The 23,597-nt window shown below is 50.7% G+C and overlaps 1 protein-coding gene across 6 annotated transcripts in view; it reads right to left on the reverse strand.

Moving 5' to 3' along the window:
• The window catches only part of TMEM268 (transmembrane protein 268), a 119,011-nt gene extending 100,235 nt beyond the window's left edge, over positions 1-18,776 (reverse strand). For 3 of the 6 annotated variants that reach the window (XR_011254176.1, XM_069575286.1, XM_069575283.1), the window contains exons 1-9: positions 18,633-18,776; positions 17,477-17,563; positions 15,475-15,661; positions 10,170-10,279; positions 7,859-7,966; positions 6,976-7,125; positions 3,376-3,486; positions 1,339-1,419; positions 273-458 (exon numbers count right to left, since the gene is read on the reverse strand). Coding sequence is in view for 5 of the 6 variants with exons in the window: in XM_069575286.1 (XP_069431387.1) it covers positions 273-458; positions 1,339-1,419; positions 3,376-3,486; positions 6,976-7,125; positions 7,859-7,966; positions 10,170-10,279; positions 15,475-15,583 (855 nt within the window). In the remaining variant the exon portion in view is untranslated. The remainder of the gene's footprint in view (positions 1-272; positions 459-1,338; positions 1,420-3,375; positions 3,487-6,975; positions 7,126-7,858; positions 7,967-10,169; positions 10,280-15,474; positions 15,662-17,476; positions 17,564-18,632) is intronic. The other 3 variants (XM_069575285.1, XM_069575284.1, XM_069575288.1) reach the window with 3 other exon arrangements.
• Positions 18,777-23,597: the final 4,821 nt, after the last annotated feature.

The raw sequence follows: 23,597 nt of genomic DNA on the forward strand, positions 1-23,597 counted from the left end.
ATACCAAGATATTTTTTCAATGGAGGGGGGTACCCAGTAAGTATTTTATATTTAAAAATTTATATTTATATTCCTCTAAGCTATCTTTTAAACTGGTGCAGTGAGGGAAAAAAATATTAAAAAACTAGTAGGCTGGAAGAGGTGTATGGTCCTGACCAACTCAGTAAAGGCACGTCCCCAGGAATCTACAGTAGAACTTGAGAGCCAGGCACAGACTCTATGCAAACACTCGGTGAAGGAGAGCGGCCCTGACTGGCCCAGGTGCTTGTTACCTCCGGCTCAGCCTCAGGAACAAGCTGGCGAAGTTCAGTCTGCAGGAGCGGCTTCTCCGTGGAACCTGGACGGTCAGGCAGGAGAGGAGTTTCCTCCAGCAGGTTCTCCGGCCCCTCGTCGGCGGTGGGGCTCACCCCAGTCTCCATGACAACACACAGCTGGCTCAATCTGCTTCTCAGCAAGGACTGCAAAGGAAACAGAGAGGGGCTCTGTGGTGTCCTCAGCTGGGTGGATGTGGGAGGCCAGGTGGCTAGCTAAGCATCAGACCCACAGAGGATGGGTGGACTGTCTACAGATTCAGATGCCGACCTCAGGAGACCCTGGAGCTGAGCCACATTGGAGAGATCAGATAATTCCTGCAAAAATACAGTCAGAAGCACTTTTCCTTCCATGCTCTCATCTGTTCCTCAGAATAGCCTGGGACATGAGAATCTTTACCCATATTTGCAGACGAGCAAACTTGAGCTCAAAGGCCTTATCCTAAGCCACACAGGGATTAACTTCGCTGGATCAGGGCTCAGCCACAATCCTGACTTCAAGACCAACTGTAGCACTTTCGGGGCCCAGGAAATGGGTCCCACGAAAGAAGCACAGAGCTCGAGGATGGGAGGGCTGGGCTCTGAATCCAGCATTTCCAGCTGGCTCTGGGCCTTCTCAGAGCCTCAGTTTCTGATTCTGTGTATGTGAAGCAAAATCTCCTTGTTCTTCCTCAGAACACTGAAGATTCTGAACAAGGGAAAGTCAACTAAATATACAATATTTTCCTCTGCTAGAATCTTTATCATTGTTGTTGTGATAAATGAAATCTATTGTTATTTATTACTATTATTATAATTAAAATAAATGTTCACTATAAGAAATGTGGCAAATGCAACTAGTTTAAAAGGAAGAGAAAAATGGCCATAACATCCTAGGCAAAAACAGCCATGATTCCACAGAGGTATTCTCCCTTCCAAGTAACTTTTTCCTTAGACATTTTTCCAACACCGAGATAATGCAATCTATACAGTTTAGCCTCCTGGTTTATTTTCTTCTTTTGGTTTTTGCTTAAGGTATCTTACTTACCTCTTGTCTCATCTTCATCTCTCGAATGTGATCAGACAAAAACTGCACACAGGTCTCCAGGTCGAAATAGACAAACCAGAGCTGGGGAGAGAAGCAGTCGTGACTACAGAGGACAGAGCCCGCCGGACCTCGAGCTCTCCATCCCCAAGACGGGCCTCATCCCTGCCTCCTCCCCGCGGCCCGCCCTTCTGCAGATGACCAGATTCACCCTGGTCTCAGATGGGAGCCATTCTGCTGTCTCTCAGAGTTCTCCTACATGGCCGACCCCCTTTGGATGACTGGCAGACAAGTGGCTTTGTGTGCAAAATTCAGAAACTGTCAAACCCTGTCCCGAACGGCTGAAGTCCCATCTCTCTCAAGTCACTGAACATCCCAGGTAAACTCTGGACCATCCTGGACATCACATATCCACCTGGGATAAACACATGCCTGTACCCCCTCTATCCTCAGTGGTTGGGATGCCCTTCTGTCTGGAATCTAACAATCAAATGAGTGAAACCCTTCAGAGCTCTCACCTCCACTGTCTGTGGCCAAGTCAGAGGCCATCAACCTGGGAGCTCCGGGGGCAGGAGCGGCTAAGAAGTCTGCCTGCCCCTCTCCATCACCTCCCCATCGCCATCACCTCCCCCTCGCCATCACCTCCCCCTCGCCATCACCTCCCCTTCCACCTCGACCTCCACAGTCCCCCAGAGGCCGGGGTAAACTCAGCCAGGTGGAAATCCTCCATGTTCACACATCACAACCCGAGTTCTGCAAGAAACCACTGGCGCCTGCCCCACGCCCCTGGGCACAGACCCACTCCTCCGGATCCTGGGCCTCCCTCTTCCTGGTGAGACCCAAGGTCACATCTCTCCCACTACCTCACCCCCAAGGGAACATTTGGATTCCTTTTTTACTTTTTATCATGAACACAGAAGAAGAGCACAGGAAGTCATTAACTTCCAGTTACCCATCATCTTGGTTCAGTGATTATCTCTTCATGCTACTCTTATTTCATCTCCACCACCACCCATTACTCACCCTGGACCCCTCCATGCCCCACATCCCCCCCCCGAAAAATCCAAGATATTATATCACCCTGTCTCAAGATGCTACTTTGCAACTGAAAGAACCTGGTTTTTTAAAAGATGTGTCCACTCCTTAGTCAGTCCAGCCAGCCAGCCATATATTCAACTAACACTTGCCAAGTCGCTCCTCTGTACCAAATGATAAAAGAGGATTTAGAGATAAATGAGGCTGAAAGGGCCCCCAGATTCAAGAAGCTCCTGATCTACACTATCACGCTTGACCTACCAGTATCAAGTTCACCCTTGGTGTCAAGCAAGATCCCTTTACATCCTACCCCAACTCGGGCATGCTTCGTACACTCAGGATCTGCCTATGTCTGTTCTCTGCCATAGCCTCAGTACCTAGAACAGTACCTGGCACATGCTGGGCTCTCGGTAAATATTTTGGGGATGTACAGGTCATGTGCCCAATGGGCTTCCTACCAAAGACACCTGTACCCCCACCCCGGGCTCCCACTGGGTGAGATGCAGGTGTGACACTGACTGGGGAGATGCACCAACCCCACCGGCAGAGCCCAGCCGGGATCAGGAGCCGTGAGCCTCATCCAGCCTGGCTATGTCCCAGACGCACTGCGTGACCTCCTGGTCGCTTCAGATCTCACATTTCCCTGGAGCCAAGGAAACAACCAAGCCAGGGGCACACGGCCTTCAGGGTCTGACCTGCCTCTCCAGGGACCTCATCTGGACACTGAGGGCTGGAAACAGGGCAGGCCCCATCTCTCTGCTGAATAAATGGTGAAGGCGGAATGTAGCTTGGCTTCCTTCAAACTGTCCTTCCAGCCCTGCCTCGTGGAGGTTCTAGGCTGCTGCTGACCGCCCAGAGAGGAGTCTCCAGGAGGGGACACAGGAGCTGGGAGGAAGGAAGGGCTGCTGATGCCATCTCTGTTAGCAGACCCAGGCAGACACTGCACAGACCCGGGGAGCCCGGCCTCAAAGCTCCCACAGGAGGGGTCGCTCGATGACGCGGTACCTGAATCACACTCTGGCAGCCTTCCACCGTGTCCGTCACCCCCAGCAGCACCCGGTGTCTCAGGAGGGCTCCATTGACAGCTGCCAGCCTGAGGTCTGTGTTGGTGTTGGCCTAGAAGACAAACGCCAGCCTCACGGCCTGAACTTCATGTTGTCGGGGCGCTCCTGGGCCCAGGTAATAACCACACACTGTCCCAGCCTGAGACACCACGGGACAATCTTGGTCTTTAAGACACAGCCACTGTCTCCCCTATACAACAGACTGTGGGGTTGTTGGGACAATAAATTCAACAGTCTCCACAAGCCTGGGGTGAAGCCCAGCTCCGCTACTTCTGGGCAGTGTGGTCCTGGTCAACTGTGTCCCTTCTCTGAGTCTCGCTTTCTCCAGTTCTGAATAAGGGCAAAAAGTGTCCCCAGCCCTTAGGAAGGTGGTGAGATTGAACTGAGACTGTGTGTGTGAAGCACTTCACCCAGTGCCCAGGACACAGTCATACGCCACAGGAATCTGCAGGAAGAGGGGACTGAAGGGGCTCCTGCCTCTCGCACAGCGGGAAGCCAAAGCAGTGTGTACAAATGCTGCGGCTCTCAAGGACGTTGTCTGATGCAGGTTGAACACAAACAGTAAGAGTGACGACACTCAGGGAGGGGGATCTGCACGGTCCTGAGTGACAAGGGATTTGGGAAGAAAGAAGTCCTTGAGCTGAGGCTCAAAGGAAGACGTAAGGAAGGCTGTGTGACCAGAGACCAGTTACTTAACCTCTCTGAGTTTTGGTTTCCCCACTAGTGAAGAGTTATGTAATACCAGGTAGGATGATGCACTCCCCTTATGGCTCAGATGGTAAAGAATCAGCTTGCAACGGGGGAGACCCAGGTTCAATCCCTGGGTTGGGAAGATCCCCTGGAGAAGGGAATGGCAACTCATTCCAATATTCTTGCCTGGAGAATTCCATGGGCAGAGGAGCCTGGCGGGCTACAGCCCATTGTCTCACAAAGAGTTGGACACAACTAATCAACTAACACACACACACACAAGTAGGATTACACTTGTGTGTGTGTGTAGGATTACACAAGCATGCTGCACGTTATTACATCATTTAGTTCTCCCGGCAATCCTATGAGGAGCTACAATTATCATCCCATTTTACAGATGAGAAAACTAAAGCCCCGAGAGGTTAAGCAATAAGTCACCCCAGGTTGTAGGGCTAGCAAATGGTAGGGGTATCCTGCCTCCTTGTCAGGCATAGATATCAGGCCCCAAATACAGAACACATAAAAAGTGCTCATTACATGATGGCCATATTAGAAAGTAAAGGATCCTGGAGGATCAAAAAACAGTGACGACAGAAGGGTCATTATGCACCTGGGGCCTCCATGCTGCACCTACGAGTGAAACACAGTTCTGTTCATCTCTCTGCCCTATGCCCAGCGCATCCTCTGGCCCTTGCTGAGCCTTCACAAATACCAGCTGAATAGGGAAGAAATGGAGGAAGGAGGCAGAAACCCACAGCAGGCCTCCCCAGACTGCCTCCCTGAAGCACCTGCCAGGCGCCAGATATTTTTCTTGCCCCTGATAAAGCAGAACACTTAGCATTTTCCCGCTCCCCAAGAGAAGGTTCTTGTTGCAGAAGCAGCCAGTTCAATTTATTTTTTTATAGGCCAAACACAAGACCATAAAAGCATTAACGGAGCCCAAGGGCAGCATTATTTTGTCAGCCTCATCTTGAAGCTCAACCAAGATCCTTTCAGAATGATTGAGCCATCAAGTTCCTATTCGTCCCTGTGAGCACAGGTGCTAAATGGAATTCATACCCCAAACCCTGACTACATTTCCTCACATCCCGCCCTCTCCTCCTGAGTCAGGCAAGAGTAGAGTGTTTACTAAAGGTCTCAAAGTCCACCTCTGTGTCAGGTGCTGGGGAGCTTCCTAAAGTAGCTAGGAGAACAGTGGAGGGGCTTCCCTGGTGATCCAGGGGTTCAGAACCCACCTGCCAATGCAGGGGACATGGGTTCGATCTCTGCTCCGGGAAGATCCCACATGCTGCAAGGCAACTAAACCTAGGATCACAACTACTGAGCCCACCCTCTAGAGCCCGTACTCTGCAACAAGAGAAGCCGCCACAATGAGGACCTATGCACTGCAACTAGAGAGCAGCCCCTGCTCGCTACAGCTAGAGAAAGCCACGTGGAGGCATGAAGACCCAGCACAGCCAAACATAAACAAATAAATATTTTTTAAAAAAAAGAAGAAAGAATGACGGTGGAGGTGTGGTAGGCAGAATAATGACCTCCCAAGGCTGCTTAAATCCTACCGCACAGAATCTGTGAATTTATGTGACATAACACAGAGGAATTAAGGTGGTAGATGGAATTAATGATGCTAATGAGTTAGTCTTAAAATAGGAAGACTGGCCCAGATGACCTAGACAGCCCAAAGACCCAGGGATCAAACCTGAGTCTCCTGCATTGCAGGCAAATTCTTTACTATCTGAGCCACCAGGGAAGCCCTAAAGTCATCACAAGGGGCCTTAAAAGTGGAAGAGGGAGGGAGAAGACTCAGAGTCAAGAATGTGAGAAGGACTCAGTCCACCACTGCTGGCCCTGAAGATGGAGGAAGGGGCCATGAGCCAAGAAACGCAGGAGGCCTCCAGAGCTAGAAAAGACAAGGAAACAGATTCCCCACTAGAGGTTCTAGAGAAGACACAGCCCTGCCCTGTCAGAACTTTTAAGCTACAGAACTGTAAAGCAAACCATTGTTTTAAGCCACTACATTTATGGTTATCTGGTACAGCCACAGAGCACCAGTGCACCCGGGTATTGGTCCAGAACAGGGCTTGGAATCTGAGCTCTTGGCTTTGAATTCCAGCTCTGCCATTTATCAGCAGCATGACCTTGGACTACTCCTCGGGCCTTTTGGAGCCTCAAGTACCTCACCTGTAACATGAATGTAAAAGACTCTACCCAGAGATTTACTGGGGGGTTCTGTGAGCTAAGGTCTGTAAAGCATTTAATAGATGACCTACCCCATATGATGCACTCAACAGTAACAAAAGACTGATGCTGAAGAAGCAGAAGACAGTTAGCCAACCATACATTAAGCCAGGAGGTATCAATCTCCTTTGTGAATGAAGTCACAGGAATCAGAGGGTTCAAGCTTTGAACTCCCAACTCTGCCAATCAGACTGGGATTGGCACAAGTTACCTAAACTCCCTGATCACCCACTCTTGGCCTCAGAGGTCGCTACTGAGATTAAATGACATGCAACTGTCAACTGAGGCTGGAGTCCACCCACGCACACGGCTATCGCGAGCACGCAGGCAAGGGAGGTGCATGGCAGGGCTCAGTCGCCTCAAAGGGCCGTCCTTGCCACTCCCAGACTCTCTCAAAACACAGCCCACTTCCAAAAAACAACACACAGGGATCAGAGGGAAAAACAGAAAGGACCTAATCACACGTGTGACTGGACTTCTTTGCACATGGGCCAGGGCAAAGCTTCACAGCTGCAGAAATTCTCTGAAGCAGGTGGAAGAAGTCTGACTTGGGGTTCCCCTGCTGGTACAGCCTCTCTGGAGGGAGCATGGCTGGGGTCCCTGGAGGGCTCACCTTCCTCTGGTGTCTCTCAAAGATGAGCACGAGAGTCAGGGTGAGGCTCGTGGCAGCCAGGGTCACGAGCAGCACGCCTGCCCAGTGGTTCCCCAGGGCAAACATCTGGCTGGTGGAGTAGATGTTGGCCCACACCACCACGTAGAACACCTGTGAGAAGCCAGAGAAAGGGCATGGTCAGGGACACCTGTCCTTGGGCTCAGCAGCTCCACTCCCAGGGCCACCTTCGGGCCACTCCGGACACCCTCCTCGGATTTAGAGAGCTCACAGTGCCAGACAGAGACCAATGCGGGTGTGGGGGCCTGTGAGAACGAGCCCTTGTTCCTTGTTCATAAGCAGACGGAGGGGCAAGGGGTTAGAACAGGTGTTCCAAATTCCTGCTTACTCTGATTTTAAACAAAACAGAAAAGGGCAGGGCTTGGGAGTGAGATGAATCTGAGTCAGAAGCCCGTGTTGATCCTTTAAATGCTAAGTGGACGTGACATGTTATAGCACCTCTCTGAGCTTCAGTTTCTTTATCCATAAAATGGGGATAATAATACCTCCCTCATGTAGCTATTACAAAGGTCAATAAAATAACCAAGTCCCAGAGAGCAGAAAGGTCTTCACAAGACCAGATGCTAAGACTAGGGCCTTGGGGGTGGGTCTGCAGATTCCCGGTCACCCAGCCTCTGTCCTTAGTAAACCTGCCGTCCACCCCTTACATGAGGAGCTGGTAACAACTCTCCCCCATAACCCCGCTGCTACACCAAACCCAAGGCCGTAGGTACTGCTCTCTCCCAGGCGGCCCGGCCACCAGCCCCTAAAGCCGTTACCAGCACCCACAGGCTGCAGGGCACGGCACTGAATTCAGCAGCGTCTCAGGGGACCCCGCCCTCCTTACCACAGCGAAGGCCAGCCGCATGGGCCTCGAGTTGTAGATGATGTATCTCCTCACTTGGGGCTCTAAGAGGGCGCTCTCAGCCAGGCTCCTGTACTGGTCAGCTGGGACCTGTTTGGCCACCCAAGGGAAAGAGACTTGTTGCCCTCAGAGAACCACACCCCACTTCTTCCCACCAGCAAGCATGCTGGGTCCAGTTCACGTGGCTATCATGCGGGAGGTGGGTGAGTGCATCCTGGGCTGCCCGAGAAGGCAGAACAAGGCACACGGAGCCCCAAATGGCACCACAGGGTCAGAGAAGGACGGGCCCTACTGGGGAGATGGGACAGCTCGAGACCCAGGGGGACGTCCAGGAGAGGGACCCCCATAACCCCAGGCTCAGCACCTCACAACAGCCCCAGGAGAGCCTAATGGTTAAGGGGCAGGCCCTGGAGTTGACCAGCCCTGGGTCCAAACCTTGGCCCTGCCCCTCATGCGCTGCGTGACCCAGAGCAAGTAAACCCACTTCTCTGAGCCTCACTTTCCTCCTCTGGAAAATGAGGGTAATAACTGTACACTTTATAGAGGTGATGTGCATATTAATACATATAACACTTATATATGTATCACACAGTGAGTGAAAGTCGCTCAGTCATGTCTGACTCTGCGACCCCATGGATTTAGTTCATGGAACTCTCCAGGCCAGAATACTGGAGTAGGTAGCCTTTCCCTTCTCCAGGGGATCTCCCCAACCGAGGGATCAAACCCAGGACTCCCACATTGTAGGTGGATTCTTTACCAGCTGAGCCACAAGGGAAGCCCATATATTATACAGTAAATATATGTATAATATATATGTATACATATTATCTGGACATCCTTGGGAGTTTCTGTTCTCTTACTTGGGGCTTCCCTGGTGGCTCAGATGGTAAAGAATCTGCCTGCAATGCCGAAGACCTGGGTTCGATCTCTGGGTTGGGAAGATCCCCTGGAGGACAGCATTGCAACCCATCCCAGTATCTTGCCTGGAAAATCCCCATGGACAGAGTAACCAGGTAGGCTACAGTCGACGGGGTTGCAAAGAATCAGACACGACTGAGCGCCTAAGCACAGCACAGACCACACACAGAGTCGCTCTCTTACTTAGATGGATATCTGTATCTGACTATCTGCTTATACAAGCCCAGGGCCACTTCCAAAGTGAACACTTGATACATAAGCATTAGTATCAAACTACATCAACAACTATTAACACAGTCCAAGATACTGAAACCTCACATCTTTCTTCCCGAGCAAAACGCCCTAGAGCATAAAGGTCTTACGAGAACGGACTGCTTAAGAACACAGAATTTAATCATTAGAGACGATAGTTAGGAGCATGGTAGAACAATATGCAAACTGTTCACCAGTGAAGAAAACCCCATCTGAAGACAACTGTTTAAGGAAAATGTCCTTTTGTACAAAGGCTGAAAGGAAGCGTGGGAAGGAAAACCAGCTGTCATGCTGATGTGGGGTGAGTACTGTCAACTTGGAACGTTTCCCTTTAATGGTGCTAAAAAACCATAATACAATTCTGTGTTAACGGAGTAAATTCTCAAGTCTTCAGGGTAAAATTAGCATTGTAGCTTCCTTATCCATAAATAATCCATCCCGGGCAGTGATGGTCAAGACCTCATCACTCTAAAGGATATGAGAAGAGTGAGACTCACACCTGTGGGAACTTACAAGCCACAATTTATTGAACACTTACTATGTGCCAGAGCCAGTGCAAGTGTTCCTCAAGCATTGTGTCTTCTCATTTGCACAAAAACCCCAGTGTGTGACCCCAGGCATGGGGACCTAGTCACCTCTGTAGTAATCACTGAGCGGCTGTGATTAAGTGCCCAGCACAGGGCGGACACCCTCAAACACACATCTATTAAGCGAATTAATTAGCACAGGGTAGGTGCTTAAAAAAGATGTTGTGAATCACTGCTATGTTTAAAATGGATGACCAACAAGGACCTATTGTATCATACATGGAACTCTGCTCAATAACATGCGACAGCCTGGATGGGAGCGGAGTCTGGTGCGGGGGTGGGTGGGATAGATAAATGCTTGTGTCTGGCTGAGTCCCTTCACTGTTCACCTGAAACTATCACAACATTGTTAATTGACTATACCGCAATATACGATTAAAAAATAAAAATAGAATTCTAAAAAAACAGTGAATGAACCAGTGGAAAAAAAAATGTTGTAAATAATGAGATGATAGAATAGATAAGACAGAGAGAGGGGTGGATTGACGGGTGGATGGGGGAAAAAGTAATAAGGATACAATACAGTCAGCACTCACCTGAATACCCCAGGTCTGCAGCTGCTCTTCAGCGGCTCCCAGGTCAAACGAGATGGGCGCACAGGTATTGTCGATCCGGAGCACCGTAAGGACCTGGCCACTGCGGAGCTCTGAAAGCACACGGACGCTTCACCTGGCTAAGCGACAAGGACTGGGGGTGAACCCAGACCTTGCCGGCATCACCTCCTCCAGCTTGAGAACATTCGCATGGCAAGGAAGGACTTGGCCATCCTCAAACCTTCCAATGAAGGCTGCAGGTAAAAGTAAGCATCTAATAGGGCCCAAAATAGGGAGATTCCTAGGTTATCTGGGTGAAGTGGAAAGTGTTAGTTGCTCATTCATGTCCAACTTTTTGCAACCCCATGGGCTGTAGCCCACCAGGCTCCTCTGTCCATGAGATTCTCCAGGCAAGAATACTGGAGTGGGCAGCCATTCCCTTCTCCAGGGGAATCGTCCTAACCCAAGGATCAAACCCCAGGCTCCTGCATTGCAGGCAGATTCTTTACCTTCTGAGGCACCAGGGAAGCCCAGATAATCTGGGGAGGGGCCCACTGCAATCACAAAGATCATTAAAAGTGGAAGAGGGTGGCTGCAGAAGAGCCAGGAGGGCTGTGACTACGGAAGAAAAGTACAAAGAGATGGAACAACTCTGGCTTTAAAGCGGCAGAAGGCTTCAGGAGCCAAGGCATACGGGCAGCCTTTAGACGCTGGGAAAGGAAAGGAAACAGTCTCTCCTGGAGCTTCCTAACACAGCCCTGCTGATCTCATGATCTGAGCTCAGTGAGGCCAGTGTCAGACTCCTAACCTACATAACTGTAAGAGGATAACTGCATTTTCTAAGCCCCTGTTAGTGGTCACTGTTACAATAACCACAGAAAACCAACCCACTAACTTATTGGCAAGCCCTCCCCAGTGTATCAGCACTCGTTTGACATTTTAAAAGCATAAATTGCGTGAAAGTAGTACCTCTAAAAGCACATCAACTCAGGCTTATCACAACTTCTCACTCTTGCCCTGCAACGCTGCAGGGAAGCCAGACCAGGAGCCACAGTGAGGCAGTCCCCTCAGGCCCAGGGAGGAATGGCAGCAGAAAGAAGCCACACCCACTTCCCTTCTGAGCAGAGAAACGCTGAAGGAAAGGACTGAGCTCTTCTCTCACCATGAGGCCCCGGGAGCCACCGGTGAGCGGCCAGGGCAAAGCTGAAGCTAGCTGAGCCCTGAGATACTAGGATCCTAGAGTTTAGCGCTCGAGGATGGAAGCTGAATATTTCAGCACATTTTCTGTAGCTGTCGCTCAGAAGAGGAGCAGGACTGAAGGGGTTAAACCACAAACATGTTATCCACTGGCACAGAGCCCAGCTCTGGGCAATACTGGAGTCTTAAATCTCCACCTTCCTGGGGATTCCTGCCCACCCCCTCAATCGCTCCTCTACCCCCTCACCCAGTCCATCCCTGGGCCCTGCCAATTGAGCCCAGCAAAATCTCTCCCAGCTCCATGCACCCCTTGGCATCTTCCCCACAACCCTCGCCCAGGCTCCTGTCACTTCTCCCTGTACCCCTGTCTCCTAACTGGCTTCTCCAACTGCTCTTCCTCTCACAGTGCATTCACACAGCAGCCAGGGGCCTTCCCTGGTGGTCCAGTGAGGAAGCATCTGCCTGCCAATGCAGGGGTCTCGGGTTGGACCCCTGGTCTGGGAAGGTCCCACGTGCCGTGGAGCAAGCAAGCCCGTGCGCTGCGACTACTGAAGCCCATGTGCCCCAGGGCCCACGCTCTGCAACAAGAGAAGACGCTGCAATGAGAAGCCCGCGCGCCGCAGCTAGAGTGGCCCCCATTCCCTCAACTAGGGAAAGCCCACACATGGCAACGGACGCCCAAGCTCAGCCAAAAATAAACAAACGAATAAATCTTTAAAAAAAATAGTAACTGTCAATAGCTTCCCAGTGCGCTGAAGAAAACCAACGTCGTGACCACACTCCCCCAGTCCTTAGAAGAACTAGCCTCCTGCCAAACTCAACTCGAAGGCTCAGCTGCATTCTGCGTCCTGCCGCTGCAGCCTCCTTTGTTCCTTGGACATGCAGTGTTCTCTCCCACCCCAGGGCCTTTGCATATGCTCTTCCCGCTCTCTCCCTAGAACACATCCCCCTGGCATCACTCCCTTAGATCCCAGTCATCATTTGTGTTCCAGTTCATTAAGCCCTTTCCCAGCGAGTCTTCCTTGATGCTCTAAACTCTCGCCAGGTCAAATCTGTTTGATAAACCTGCCCATCACTGCCCTTCTCCTTTATGCTCACTGAAGATGAGTACATATGCACCCAGTTACTCAATCAGTCCACTGTCTCCATCTGAACAATATTACTCCCACATGGGTTTTACACATCACTGAATCCCCGTGAACTGGGTTCAGTGCCAAGTATACAGCAGGTACTAGATAAATGTTTCATGTATGAATGAAGTGGGGGAAGCACACACTAGATGGTTTGGGGTTCAATTTGTAAGTGAGCCTCTCACTAACAGAGAAACCTTGAAGAAGCAATCTACTTCCTGGCCATCCCCTTAGAGGATGATGATATCCACTGCAGAAGATTCTGCAAATAATTAAGACGATGAAAATAAAGCGTTTAGTGTAAAATGGCTGCTGAATAACTGGCTGCTATGGTTGTCATCATTTAAAAGCTTGTCAGAGCGCCTAAGTTACCATAAAGCCACACTGGTTTAGTTGTATCGGTTTTTATCTTCCCACACCTTGTTCCAGAAAGGATTTCGTAAAAAAATATGAAAAGGCAAAATTATAAAATTAGATTTTAAAATAAGTAAATGAGGGAAAACAGATAAAAAGAAGATAAGGGCTGAAATAAAAATAGAATAATAAAATAAAATATGAATAGTTTCCGGGGACTGAGCCCTTCTTATGCAGTAGCCACAGTCTCAGGGTCACAGTCTTGATTCCACTTAATCCTCTAAGAGCCCTGCGCTTAGTCACTGAGTCATAGCTGACTTTGCAACTCCATAGACTGTGGCCCACCAGGCTCCTCTGTCCAGGGGGGTTCTTCAGGCAAGAATACTTGCCATGCCCTCCTCCAGGGGATCTTCCCAACCCAAGGATCAAACCTAGGTCTCTCGTATTGCAGGCGGACTCTTTACCATCTGAGCCACCAGGGAAGCCCAAGAATACTGGAGTGGGTAGCCTATCCCTTCTCCAGGGGATCTTCCCAATCCAGGAATCGAACCAGGGTCTCCCGCAAGAGCCCTAGAAAGTGGAAAATGATTACTATGGGAAAGGAAACAGGGCTTCTGAAAGGAAAACCAGCTTGGATGGTGCTACCAGGGGAAACGAAAGGAAGAAAGGGAAGTGAAAAGAAAGAGGAGCACAGGAAAGGCAGGCAGCTGTGCTGCAGGAGCCTCAGACCAGCCCTTCACCACACAGCGCAGGGTGCAAAACCCACCCTGATCTGGATCTCGGGCTTGGAGACTGTGAACTGCTCCCCTAGCCTGGCTCTTTGCACTGTATGGACAGTGTTTGCCTGAGAAATGCAAAGACTTTTCTCAGTGATGGTATCTCTGTTTCCCTTTCAAGCCATGAATTCCTGGATTCTTGGCAATAATCTCTCTCATCTCTTTCTTAAAGTGAGAACTCTAAGTCCTCCACTTAAAAATCCTTGTTTTCACACTTAAGCTAAAAAAAAGAATCTGAAAAGCTACCAAGAAACATGTGTGTGTACAAGTGTGTGTGTGTGCATGTGTATGTGTGTGTGTGCACATACAGAAAGCTATTTCCTATAAAGGGGCAAGAACTGGCTTGCCGAAAACCAGTGGAGCAATGTCTTCAAAGAGCTGAAGGCAAATTATTCCATTTTATTTCATTCTACCGGTATGCGTGTACGTGTGAATTGCTTTCCTAATAACAGTAGACATAAAAGGAACCCTTGTTTTTAAGTTTGAAATCACCTAAGAAACCAGCCACAATATAAAGTGCCATCTCCACTTGCCTATGCCCAGCCACTCATCCATTCATTCATTCATTCATTCAAAATACTTATTGAGTTATGAGCAACCTAGACAGCATATTAAAAAGCAGAGACATTACTTTGCCAACAAAGGTCTGTCTAGTCAAGGCTATGGTTTTTCCAGTGGTCATGTATGGATGTGAGAGTTGGACTGTAAAGAAAGCTGAGCACTGAAGAATTGATGCTTTTGAACTGTGGTGCTGGAGAAAACTCTTGAGAGTCCCTCGAACTGCAAGGAGATCCAACCAGTCCATCCTAAAGGAGATCAGTCCTGGGTGTTCATTGGAGGGACTGATGTTGAAGCTGAAACTCCAATATTTTGGCCACCTGATGTGAAGAGCTGACTCATTGGAAAAGACCCTGATGCTGGGAAAGATTGAGGGCAGGAGGAGAAGGGGACGACAGAGGATGAGATGGCTGGATGGCATCACTGACACAGTAGACATGGGTTTGGGTAAACTCTGGGCGTTGGTGATGAACAGGGAGGCCTGGTGTGCTGCAGTTCATGGCATCACAAAGAGTTGGACACGACTGAGTGACTGAACTGAACTGACTATGTGCCAAGCTGTGTGCTAGGTACTATAGACACAGGGATGAACAAAGCAATACAGAGCCCCTGCCCTCATGCAGCTTACATTTTACTTAGGAAGCTGGACATTCAACATGTTATTACACAGGGAATTAATTTAATTACAAACTGCTAAGTGTCACAGGGAGAAGCAGATATATCAGAGGGTCTGGCTTAGGCTGGGCCATCAGGGGAGGATTCCCCATGGAAGGGATATCTGAACTGAGCTCTGAAGGATGAAAGGAAATAAAGCAGGGGAAAGGAGACAGGGAAAGGGCGTAACAGGTAAAAGGGACAGCAGGTGCAAAGGTCCTGGGGCAGGGCAGCATGGCCGGGGCAGCAGGAGCCTTTAAGGCAGGCCTTGCAAGCTGGTGAATGCTAGATCTTCATGCTTAGCCCAGTGGGAAACGCTGAAACAGAAACGGAAACAGAAAGGTTGTACGTTTTTAAAAACCCTCTCTGAGACACCACGAAGAGACAATGGAAGAGGCAAGGAGAAGTGCTAGGGAGCTATAGCATCCTAGCAGGGGGCAAGCTAAGGAATTCGGTGACAGAGTAAGTAGCAATGACAGAAATGCCTGGAAACACATCCCCCAATGCCCACCCTTATCTCAGGCACTTCTGGGCCCTTCCACTCACCTCTCCTCAAGCATACTATCTGAGTCCAGCTCAGCATCCTAGGGGCAGGGGCAGGGGGGTAGAGGAGGAAGGAATTAAGGGTCATGACCCTACCTTGCCCCCAGCCAGGAGGGCTTCCGGCAGGCAAGGGACTCCAGCCAGGGGAGGAGGTGGGCAAGGGGCCAGCCGCCCCGCCAGGGTCCATCTGCGGTTCACACGCCATAGCAGCACCAGCAGGACTCCTACTTCCCCTTCTCGGAGCCGCGGTTCATCCTGGAGCAGCCAGCTCAGCTTCGCCTGCCTTCAGAAAACAACATCACGAGAAAAAACTTCAGGCCTGGTCCTGGGCTGGCCAGCTTCCTCAGACTCCCAAGGCCAAAGCCATCACCAGGCCGAGGAAAGCCACCCAGAGTCTTTCCTCGGACTGTGGTCCCGTTGATCAAGCTAAGAAACGTTCTGAGAGGGAATGAATAGGAGGCGCCAGAACCCTCCAAGGCCTGGGCTGAGAACTTCCCTCTGGTCTTGGATTTTCTCCAGCGCAGACACATCCAGGAACCGCAGAGAACTCTCGAGCTGACCAGACCCCACTCTCAGGCATCTGGGATTTCCCTTCCTGACTGAGTAGAGGATAGGTCTGTTCATCACAGGGAGCCTTGTTTATACAAAGCAACAAAATGTTATAAAAAGAAAAGAGCAAGGACTTCAGCACCAAAGGACCTAGAGGTGAACCTTCACTTGACCCACACGTACTCTGGGACATCCACTGTCAAGGTTCTTAGCTCCCTGAGCCTTGCTGACCTCACCTGCAAAATGGGTGCAGGGAGGCCAGCCGGCATAGCTGCTGTGGGGCAACACAAAGAAATACAAGTGTGGCATCCAGTACCCTGCTCAGCATCAGGCCCATTTCCTCACAGCTTTTTCCCATTTCCCCGGAGACAGAACTGCAAGTCAAAGATGTGACGTGACCCGCCCAAAGTGGGGTGGCTGGGAGCTGTGGGGACTGGAGATGAACCAGGCCATCCAGCTCCAGAATCCAAGACCGTCATTCCCACATCTCTGAACCTCAGAACCCAGGTCTGGCTATGGCTGAGCCTTTTCCTTAAACTGCCTTTAAAAAGAGTGGGTGGAAGGAGACTGCATTTCCCAAGTGTGATCTAGCAACACATTCGCATTGGCATCTGAGCTGCCAAGCTGTGGGAGGGCAGGGACCATCTCCCGCAAGCCTGGCGCACAGTAGGCACTCCCAAACACTGCTGAATATCAGTCAATCATATCGCCCCTTACTTCCTTCCTCTTCCCTGGTACCCCCAAGAGGCATGAAACCAACAGCCCAAGGATGTCTACCCTGCTTGCACTTGGCGATAAATGAGGTTCTGCTCCATCTGATTGGGTCCTAGGCCTATGAAACAAAGAGAATCCTTGGATCTATGCTCCAGACCAGGAACCCAGGGACATCCTAGCTAGGAACCTGTTTCCCAGAAAGGCTATACTGGAGTCTCAGAAACATTTGTGGGGCCCAGGAGCCCCTGTCCCTCCTCCAGGCAGAAGGGACCATCCACAAGCTGGAGCTGCCCAGACAGCCTTCCAGACAGCGTGGAAGGTTCATTAGCTGCAGAATCCCACAATTAGACAGTGTCTTTGGGAAGAAATCCCCATTACCCCAGTTGGCCCAATTAGCCTCCCACAAAGTCCCAACCAGGAGAAGTCACGCACCTGTAGGCTATTTAGTGTAATGGAGAAAAGCAACCTGCACAGTCCTGCCACTTCCCACGTGAATAACCTGGAGCAAGTGACTTGCACCGCCTCAGTTTCTTCACGTGTACATGGGAATAATGCAACCAGGTTGTTGTGAGGCTTAAAGAATTCAAACCTAAATCACTTGAGAGCATCACAGAGCAAAACAGAACATACCAATCATTATTTTTACTCCATAGACACTCCCTAAGAATCTTCTAGTGCCAGGCCCTGTGCTTTCTAGACTATAAAGCCAGCAATAAAATCTCGAGTCCTTGTTCGGCCCTCTCTGATGGGTACCACCATCTGGTAGAAAAGACAAACTCAGAGAAAGAGAAACAGACAATGATCAGAGAAGGCAGGCAGAGGGAGCGGGTAGTACCTTGGGTTGAGGGAAGACTTCTTCTGGAGGCTTCTCAGAGCACGGAAGGAGGCTCCTGCCTTGGCAAAGGTGGAGGGAGAGAAGGAACTGCCAAGTAGGGAGAGATACAAACCAGAGGGTAGGATGGGGGCCGATCAAGGTGGCCTCCACTCTCACCCTGTAGCCTCTCATCCAAACTGGAGGCTGCAGAGGGCAGGAGGGGTGTTGGCAAGACTGGCCAAGGGCAGGTGCTGACCCATCACCCATTAGTGTATTCTGAGCTGCCACCCCTGCCCCCCTCCCCAGCCCTGCACTAGCCCTAAGGGGACAAGGAGGGGAAGGTCAGACACCAGGATGGAGGCAGGCAGGGAGTGAGCCCAGCCCTCAAGTTCCTCAAACTAACTGGCCATCCACTCCCCAGCTTCCTAACTCCCCTTGCTGATTCCATTTAACCAGACCTTCCAATTATCCATCTTTCTGAATTGGGTAGCAAACCTCTGCAAAAATCTCCGTTTCTGCAGACACTGAGTGCCCCGCATCCCCAGAAGAGCCCCATGCGCCTCCCTAAGTTGTGTGTGTGTGTGTGTGTGTGTGTGCGTGTGTGTGCATGTGTGTGTGTGTCTGCTGGGGGACGGGGGAATCCTACAGTTTTCACAAGTCAAGTTTTGTTTTATTAAACTGGAAAGTCCCAACAAGGGGCCATGATGGAGGGTCTGTCACAGAAGTTTTGGGGTGGAAAAGCCTTCAGAGACAATGGCTCCAAGCTCTCCATTTTACACGTGAGAAAATTAAGACCCAGAAACGAAAGTGAACCATCCAAGGTCAAGGAGCCAGACTGGGGGTTGGAGCCACAGAGGAACCGAGCTCGCCTGGGCAGGGGATGTTCGGCCACCTCTGGCCTCTGGCCTTGGCCTGGGGCAGCTGAGTCTTGATCCAGGCTCTGCTGCCCCTGGGCCTCCCTCCACCCCCGAAATCAGCCCCTCGCCCCTCTCGCCCTCCCCCGGCCCCTCACACGCACAACGGGGGGAAATGGGGCCCAAACTCAGCCCTCGGCGCCCACACCAGGCCAGGACCGGGGCACCCAGGCGGCAGCGCGGCTGAAATCTGGACTCGCGGCCGCCCGCGCCCGCGCCCGCGCAGACACAGGGGCGCGCGCCCCGGGCCCGCGCACACTCACCCGTCCGCGCCACCGCCGCCGCCGGCCGCACCACCGGCCCCCGGGGACGCGGAAGGTCGTGGGCACCGCCGCCCCGCCGCGCCGCAGCCTCCGGGCACCGCCGCCCGCGCCCCGCCTGCCGCCCGCGCCGCCCTCCCGAGTCCCGCCCCCGGGCCGGGCCGGCCCCGCGCGGTCACCCCACCGGGAGGAGCCGCCCGCCGGGCTCGCCTCCGGGCCTAGAGGGAAGCCGGTTCGCGTCGGAGCCGAGCTGGGAGCTACCTTTCATCAGCCGGCTCCCTCCCGGGACGCGGGGAAGCGCCTCCGCGCTCGCCGACCACGTGCGTTGCTTCTGGGGCTCTCGGGGAGGTGGGGTGGGGGGACCAGATCCCGGGCCGGGATGAGTTTCTGCCCAGCTCTGAGCCTCGCTCGGTCCCCGGATCCTGAGAGCAGCGGCTTGCCTCTGAGGTCCAGCCCGCGTCTGACAATCTTGGGACCCGATGGATGAAGCAATACTGGGAACCAGAAATTCCTCAGGGACTTGTTTTTTAATGAAAAATTACATGTGCATTGTATTAAGAGCATCGGTTTGGGGGATCAGGCTCCCTGAGCTCTCAGCCAAGTGTCTCCGATTTTTAGATCATCTTGAGTATAGAGTTTTCCTTCTCTGAGCCTTAGTTTTCTGTTAAAAACAAAAGCAAATTATACTGTTTCTTGGGATTGTGTGAAGCTTTAACGAGATAATCTGTGTGAAAAGTACATAACTGCAGGACCCATGACAGTGCCCACCACCCCCACCTCCATCACTCGGGATTTCAGGGGGTCTACAGTGAACAGCCAAAGAATCAATGCTTTTGAACTGTGGTGTTGGAGAGACTTGAGAGTCCCTTGGACTGTAAGGAGATCCAACCAGTCCATCCTAAAGGAGATCAGTCCTGGGTGTTCTTTGGAAGGAATGATGCTAAAGCTGAAACTCCAGTAACTTTGGCCACCTGATGCGAAGAGCTGACTCATTGGAAAAGACTCTGATGCTGGGAGGGATTGGGGGCAGGAGGAGAAGGGGACGACAGAGGATGAGATGGCTGGATGGCATCACGGACTCGATGGACGTGAGTTTGAGTGAACTCCAGGAGTTGGTGATGGATAGGGAGGCCTGGCTTGCTGCAATTCATGGGGTCACGAAGAGTCGGACACGACTGAGCAACTGAACTGAACAATGAAAAGTACCTCCTTCCCTGAGGTTTCTGTAGACAGCTTATGGACGGATGGGGTACACTGTGCATTTATACAAAAGAGAATCTATTCTATTCTTGCTTTTTCTTTCAGCTGAGTTCCTTGGCATTCACCTCATTCCAGAACACTCCGCTCTGTCTGGTCTGTTTTTAAGGGGGTACATAAGACACTTTCATATTTTGTAGTTGTGTGTTAGTCACTCAGTCAGACTCTTTGTGACCCCATGTACTGTAGCCCACCAGGTCCTCTTCTCTGAAATTCTCCAGACAAGAATACTGGAGTCGGTTGCCATTTCTTTCTCCAGAGAATCTTCCAGACCCAGGGACTGAGCCAGCATCTCCTGTGCTGCAAGTGGTCTCCTGCGTTGCAGGCAGATTTTCTACCAGCTGAGCCACCAGGGAAGCTCTATTTTGTAGGAGTAGAGCTGTTTTTCCCTTGCCCCTCACCAGTGGTAGGCATGTAGGGGGTTCCCACTCTTCCTCAAAGCCTTCCTCATGTGGTCATAGCCACCGTGCTGTGTACATGCCGCAGCCTGCGTATCTACAAGTGGACTTGCTGAGTCAGTTGCAATTTTAATTTCAACAGATACTACCAAATTGCTAGGGGCCTCTCAGATCACCTCTCACATTCCCTGGAGAAAGAAATGGTACCCCACTCCAGTATTCTTGCCTGGAAAATCCCATGGACAGAGGAGCCTGGTAGGCTATACTCCATGGGGTAGCAAAGAGTGGGACACGACTGAGTGACTTCAGTTTCTCAGATCTCAGGACCTAGTTGGCTTTAGGCTTTGCCGGAGGCAAAGGAGTGCCTGGGGACATGAGCAGTGACTGAGGAATGAAGCAGCCATGCTGCCCTCATTCACCAGGCAGGTGAGGATCCAGGAAGCCGGCTACTAAAAATGAAGTTCGTTGGTTTATTCATCAACAGATAGACATCAGGTGTGTGCTGAGTGGCACGCATTGTTCTGGGCACCACCGAGCAAGACATACAAGATCCAAGATGTTTATTTTTTGTAATTTCTTTAAGCACAATGTAGGGACATGAGAGCAAGAGTTATGGAATGCTGGAGCTTTCCTACCTGCTGATAAGATATTGAAAGGGAACCTTGGACTGCCTGGTCACCATCTAACTCACTCCTGCCACTCCAGCAAGGCCTGCCTTCTCCACGAAGCCAGATACCATCCTCCTGCACTTTCTGCCGGGCTACCTTCACTCTGCACATTCTCACGCTTGTTGTTCCAGCTTGAACTTCTATGTTGAAACATCATCTCTTTTGCTAGGGAGGCACGAAAGACGTGGCCCTTTGAAACTGCCTGACTAGGCTCCACCACTCACTGGCGTGTGAACTTGCATGGGCCAGTTCCCCTCTCTGAGCTCCAATTCCCTCATTTATAAAAGAAGAATATCTGCTAAATAGAGAGGTTTTTAAGAATTAAATTAAATGGTGAGGTGCTTAGCAGGAAGTCTCAGTAAAAGTGAACTGAATTTCTGGGCAATTCTTTTGCATCTGCAAAACCATGGCACATGGCAAGGCCTGGTACTCCGGTGTGACGGAACAGGGGTCCGTGGAGGATGGAGAAAGATGAATGAAATCCGGTGCATGAATGCTTAATCATGTCCAACTCTTTGCAACCATGTGGACTATAGCCCGCCAGGCTCCTTTGTCCACAGGATTTTCCAGGCAAGAGTACTGAGTGGGCTGCCATTTCCTCCTCCAGGGGATCTTCCTAACCCAGGGATCAAACCCATGACTCTTGTGTCTCCTGCATTGGCAGGTGGACCCTTTACCACTGAGCCACCTGGGAAGTACAAAATCCAGTGAAATCCAGTGAAAGGTGACTAATAACCTCTGAAAACCCTAAGCCCCAAGAACACTGACCCATCTCTCAGTTCCTCCTACACCCGTGTTCTCTGTTTCGGTTCTCAATGGTTGCCATCTTTCTCCGTCTGGGAGAGATGCCTCAAACCTCATCCCCACTTCCTGGCCTGGTTAACTGACACATTCTCAGACCTCAGCCGAAAGGGCCCTTCTTCTAGGAGCCCTTTCCTGTCCTGAGCCCAGGCCAGTCCCCTGTTCTCACAGTCACTCTTACTTAATCTGGCCACACCTAGCACACACTATGGTCATTGTTCAAGATCCCCTTTCCCAAAAAGAGAATCAACCTTTGGGGCACAGGGCTGTTTCTGCCGGGCTTAACAGCGGGCCCCCAGTAGGGTTACAGGTATCTGAACTGGTGAATGAATGGCTATGAATGAAATCATCAGGGCTTCAACTACAGATAAATCCAAATAACCACAAACCCCAGCCAAACCACCTTTACTCAGCACTTGCCCCATTCTGTTCCGTCATGTGGGTGAGAGTTACAGGCCCATGTCTGAAGGCCAGCTGCCAACTATCTGGCAACTTTGGTGAAGCAAGAAGGAACTTCTTCTCAGCCTGGCAGAATTTCCATGTGCGGCAGCAGACAGTACAGGAGAGCACCTCAGAGCCGTGGGAGAAGTAAAAAGGCAAAGACCAAAAATTAGACCTTGTTTTTGGGACTGGTCTGCCAGTTGTAGAGTCGCTGACTTTCTCTTTTAGAAACGCACTGCTTGAAACATGGCCGTGGCCTGAACACACTGATCAATTCAGGCTGGACGTCAGACAGACTTGGGTTCAAGTCTTAGGTGTGGCCGCTCATTAGAGCTCTCTGAAAAAAGTGTTTCGACAAGCAAGCCCCACAGGCAGTCCTATTGCTCCTGGCTCCACTTCATTGACTCTAGATCCTGGAGTCATGTCTCTCAGCTATAGGATATGCATGCGAGAGCTTGGGACCAAACACGCCAGCATCCCTGTCAGCAGTGTGCAGACAGTTAGACCAGTCATATGCTATCTGTCAGGAAACTGGGTCAAAACCAGAAGAGATACTTTGAATTTTCATCATAAGGCTGCCAGTCACCCACGGGGTCAGGGATGTCTCGATACCGTGGGTTAAAAGGCAAGTGCACGGACAGGTACAAAGGGAACAAGGTGGGCCAGGGCCTGAAAAGGGAGGACTGGCATCTGGTTGGGAAGGGGAGGGGAGGGAAAGGCAATTGAAGGTGACCTGGCTTTTAACTAGAAATTTCAGCTGTCCCGTCTTCATAATTTTAAAAACCCTGTAAGACATGGTAGACAACCCAATCGTGATCTCAGAACCACCAGCCTAGTTTCTCTTCTATTCTTATCTTCAACAGCTGTCATCTGTTATTTTTTTTTAAAAAAAAGGAATTGTCTGCCCCGACTCTCCAAGCCCATTCATCCTCATCTCCACAGACATGGCCTTGAATTCACACTTGACCCAGAAGCCAGTGTAATTTGACATTTCTTAAAAGCCAAAGAAGACAGATGTTGACATGATTCGGCAGCATTCTCTCCCTGAATTACTGACCAAATCTTTCAGTAAACAATGTGCTTCTCCTGCTCCTAAAGATCTGCCCACAAGATACCTCTTTTTATTGGGCTTCATCTTTCTGAGCTTCAGGGATAATGCCTTTTATTCCCCAGTTGAAGGTTTGTGGCAACTCTGTCGGGCAAGTCCATTGGCACCACTGTTCCAATAGCAGTTGCTCACTTCGTGTCTCTGTGTCACACTTTGCTGATTCTCATAGGATTTCAAACTTTTTTGTTATTATGATATTTGTTACGGTGATCATCTCTGATGTTACTGTTGTTTTGGGGTGTTAAGAACCAGGCCCATATAAGATGGCAAAATTAATGTGTGTCTTGATGGTTCC

This window comes from Ovis canadensis, chromosome 2 (assembly GCF_042477335.2).
Source record: "Ovis canadensis isolate MfBH-ARS-UI-01 breed Bighorn chromosome 2, ARS-UI_OviCan_v2, whole genome shotgun sequence".
Lineage (NCBI taxonomy): Eukaryota > Metazoa > Chordata > Mammalia > Artiodactyla > Bovidae > Ovis > Ovis canadensis.